Source organism: Nomascus leucogenys, chromosome 15, assembly GCF_006542625.1.
Source record: "Nomascus leucogenys isolate Asia chromosome 15, Asia_NLE_v1, whole genome shotgun sequence".
NCBI classification, from domain to species: domain Eukaryota; kingdom Metazoa; phylum Chordata; class Mammalia; order Primates; family Hylobatidae; genus Nomascus; species Nomascus leucogenys.
In genome coordinates, this window is record NC_044395.1 from 79,782,581 (window position 1) to 79,787,095 (window position 4,515).

Consider the following 4,515-nt stretch of genomic DNA (forward strand, 5'->3'; position numbering starts at 1 on the left):
AATTCTTCTTTCATACTCTTGTTTCATTAACTTGTGCTGTATTTTGATAAATTAGGAAATTATTGACAAGCCTAATTGGCAAAAGCAGGACAAGAAACAGATCCAACTGGTTCTTCTGAGGCTGATGACTCGGTGTCCTTGACCCCAGGTGTACGAGAGCATCAGTGAATTGCCATGAAGGCTCAGCATTTGCTCAGAATCAATCAGTATATTTTCTTCATGAAGGTGAAAGGTTTGGTTATAGACATAGAATGTATTAGTGAGAGGCTTATTTGAAAGATATTTGCTTTTATGTAGAATTAGCACAGTGCCTGATGAATTAGGTTTGAATGTTTGTTGAATTCATGCCTAAAAAATCAAAAGGTGCCGTGAGAGATTTTCATATCATTTCTCACTTCCTGGAGAACACTCCTGGATGTCCTGCATGCTCTTTCTTGACATGTACCTGAGAGGAAATGATATCATTGACCTTGGAAAGAAGGCAGCTCATGAGCAGACTCCCACATCCCCTCCATTCTTCTTCCCAGAGGCAGTGAGCAGACCTGCAATAAAAGAGAACAGCTGTTCTGAGAACGACCAACTGCAGAGGACACTCTGTTAAGTGGAAGGTGCCTGTAGGAGTTCCAGTGAGACTTGGTGACTGAGCCAGCCTTTGCAAGATGCTGGATGACGCTGTGACTCCCAGGTGGGAGCTGCTTGAGAAAAATAGTTACTGAGCTTCTTCTAAATTCCACACCTAGTCTGTTGCACTAGAAATTCAAAGACATGTTCTCTGCTCTTAAAGAACTGAGGGTGTGGTAGAAGAGAAAGAGGTGAGGACAAATAATTCAATACACTGTTATAAGTGCTGTAGTAGAGCAACGTGTGAGGTCAGGTGAGTTCAGAATGGGCTTCAGCGATGTAATCTTAGCCTTCTCGAAGTTGAAGTTTTCTTCCGTCAAAAGAAAAGAAATGTCACTGACATCAAGATAAGCAGTTTCCTAGGTGAAGACAAACATTATTTGATTCAATTGCCAGGTGAAAATTTTCTACAGAACTCCTTATGATAGAAAACATCTTTAGCCAAAACAGTACAATTGATATCACAGACTCCCAGAGTGGACTCTCCCAAGAACCCTCAGTCTGAACTAAAGACATCACATCAAAGCTCCTTGCCTGGAGCATTGGCTGCAAACACTGGCTTCCTGCTTCCTCCAACCTGTAGGAAACCCTCACCTACAGCCATGTCCTACTACAGCATTTGGAAATTGAGGGTGGACAGATGGGATTCCGCACCAGCAGAGTGCTGGGCCTGGAGGAGCAATGGATCTGGACTCAGGGGACCTGAATTCAACATTGTGAACAGTGTTATAAGTGCCACCAATAAATTTGGTTGGACAAATTGAAAACTATATGCCTCTTTATTGCTTTCATAGCTACTTTGTACAGTCTCCTGCATACTAAAATTGCAATTGTCAGCTCCCCTCAGTGAGAGTTAATTGCTGTGCTGTCACATTTTCTCTTGATAATCTCTTCTGCCTGCTTGAGTTATCTGTGGAAGGTATAACCACTGATGGAGAACAGTCCTGAATTTTGTACTGATCCCATTTCTATAATTAACTGTTTTTAATTGTGGTAAAATTTACATAACATACATTTTACAACTTTAACCATTTTAAGTGTACAATCAGTGTCAGTAAGTACATTCACAATAAGTTGTAACTGTTACTACTGTCCCTTTTAAGAAATTTTCATTATTCCACACAGAAATTCTGTGCTTATTTAATAATGGCTACATATTCTCCCCATCATCTAGCACCAGGATCCTCCTAATTTAATTTCTGTGTTCACGAATTTCCTAGTTTGGATACCTGGTAGAATTTGAACTTACTGTTCTTTGGTATCTGGCTTATTTTCCTTAGCACAATGTTTCCGGGTTCATCTATGTCAAGCATGTATCAGAATTCTATACCAACTGTAAGTTATTATCAAGATACCATAATTGACATTAGCATGGAAAGGTCAGATGTTATCAGTCTTGCCTCTCATGTTAATGGCCATTTAACTAACTGAAAGTTACAGCCAGAACAGTTTGTACAAAACCTTGAAGTATGAAGAATTCTTCTACAACTGAAAGAGTCTGTAAGTGAATAATAAATGGTTTTCAAGATAATTTCCACTTTGAGACCAATATTGAGGTTTCCAATGGCCAAAATGGAACTGGGGCACATTTATGGGCTCCTCACTGGTCCATTAGTCCAGGAAGAGCTAAATAAGCACTTAAAAGTTCTCAAGGGGAAGCGGCCATGGTTGTCTTTACTAGAAACCAAGGCCAACATGTCACCATGCTGTGGACAAATGACAGGAGAGGACTTTTCATAAAACCAATTGGTGAGAGTGTTTTTATGAAGGCAGAGTCTGTCTCTAAGGACATTATTTTGCTCTGTATCTGAGAATTCAATGGAATGTAGAGATAGCCGAACTCACTTATTAAGAATTGAGCTTCTAACTGCAGTAATGCCTCCAGTCATAGAAGGGAGCATGATTTTCAGGGCAACATAGTCTGAGAGATTAATAAGGAATCTTCCTTTTTGATACTATCAGGTAGGAAACAAGTATAAAGAGTGTTTTAGGGTTTTGGACAGGAACTCCTTTTATTACAAAGAAAATTGCAGAAAAAGTGTTCAGTAGGAAAGATTCAGTGTAAGAAAACAGGGAAAATGTGTTGGTACCATCAAGGAGAATCTAAACATTGTACTGTCAGACTAATGCTTTCCATGGGTGAAAACCGCAACTGTCAGGTTAGATAACCATCCATTCGAAGACCTTGAGGAACCACTGAGACATTTCTGAGGCAGAAGGCTAAGAAAAACGCATATAATTGTCAAGGGTGGCAGGGCAGCGTTGCTCTCAAAGTCCTGTCTGATAGGGCCGAGGCTCTTCCTCACGGCCCCAATCTGCTTACTGACAGCTCCAGGGTTTCCTCAGGCAGCCGCCCTCCACCTTCATCCATCTCAGACGTGTCCTGCAGAGCCCTCTGGAGAACCAGCTTCAGGTTCTGCCTATTTTGACGCTGCCTAAAGGAGCCCACGAAGAAGTAAATGATGGGGTTTGCACTGCAGTTAAAAGCGGACAGGAAAATAGAAACTAGACGAACATGACAAAATAAGACTTCCAAGTCCACGTGGATCCATAAAAATAGGAAAAACTGAATGCCAAAGGGCAGGCCGCAGAGGAGGAAGACCAGCACTGTGAGCAGGATGGTCACGTACAGCCTGGTCAGCGGCATCTTCCGGGATCCACAGAGAATCTTGATCAGCAGGACCAGGCTGGACCCACAGAGAACCACACATAAAAAGATCAGCCACGCGACTGTGATGAAATCTGATGTTTGACACCAAGCAGAACCAGCACTACTAAACAGGAAGCCACAGAACACCCACTCCAGGATGCTCCGCAGCAGGGACAGGGCCCAGAGCAGGACACACACCACCGCTGACAGGTGTCTGGGGCGGTGGCAGCGGTACCAGATGGGCCACAGGACGGACAGGCAGCGCTCGGTGCTGATGGCGCTCAGAAAGCTCAGGCCTGCAAAGTAGGAAAACATCATCACAGGATAGAGGATTTTAGAGATGATATGGGTGATACCGATGAAGCTTAACAGGGAATATATAATGCGGCCGCTGAGGAAGAGGAAGTCTGCTGCGGCCAAGTTGAGGATGTAGATGGAGAAGGCGTTCCTGCGCATGCGGAAGCCCAGGAGCCAGAGCACAACCGCATTTCCTGTCAGCCCCACAAGGGAAGTGATGCACGTCAGCACCGTGAGGCTCAAGGTCTGCTTGTAGCAAGGAATCTCCTCAGTTCCGTTGATTGGTGTCAGTTCTGTATCCAAGGTTGGGATGGTTGGATCCATGCTCAGAAACGCTAGTCTGGTAACCCTGGAAACAGAAACCAGTTGTGATCACCAGCTGTATGATCTCTGATTCTCCCCACCACCCTGCCATGCGGGATTTACTTCCTCATTTAAAGAGGAGAGATCAGAGACTCACAGAGAATAAGTCACCTATCAAAAGGTGGGGGTCCTCAAATCCAGTTTGAAATCCAGTTCTTGTTGACTCTGAAGCCTGACCTCTCTCTACTGCCACGCAAGTTCTGTGCTAACATGGGAATAACATTAGGATCAAAACACCCCCACTCAAGTGGCCAGGGCTGTGGACCTGATGATTACTCTATCCTGGGCCTGAAATTTTCTCTCAGGGGGAGGAATTCAGATACGTAAAGAGGTGGTTGTGACACCCTCATGACCAGGACTGATCATCCATGGACAGGAAAGGCGACCATGCATTATGAAGCAGAGGAAAATGTGAACTTTGTTAGGATAAGTGTGAAAATGGCTGGGCCTGGTGGGTGAGAAGTAACTCAGTGTGTCAGTCATTGCAGACAGGACCACATTTTACATTTTATAATCCTAGTGCCTATTCCATAAGCAGCACACTGTGTTCTTCCTAAACATTCATTCAATGAAAGAATGCATGC

The 4,515-nt window shown here is 43.7% G+C and overlaps 1 protein-coding gene across 1 annotated transcript; it reads right to left on the reverse strand.

The window, feature by feature from the left end:
* Positions 1-2,878: 2,878 nt before the first annotated feature.
* On the reverse strand, positions 2,879-4,304 carry MRGPRX1 (MAS related GPR family member X1). The gene has a single exon (XM_003254306.4). It carries the CDS (start codon positions 3,890-3,892, stop codon positions 2,924-2,926), a length of 969 nt encoding a protein of 322 aa, XP_003254354.2. The 5' UTR covers positions 3,893-4,304; the 3' UTR covers positions 2,879-2,923.
* Between the last annotated feature and the right edge of the window lie 211 nt (positions 4,305-4,515).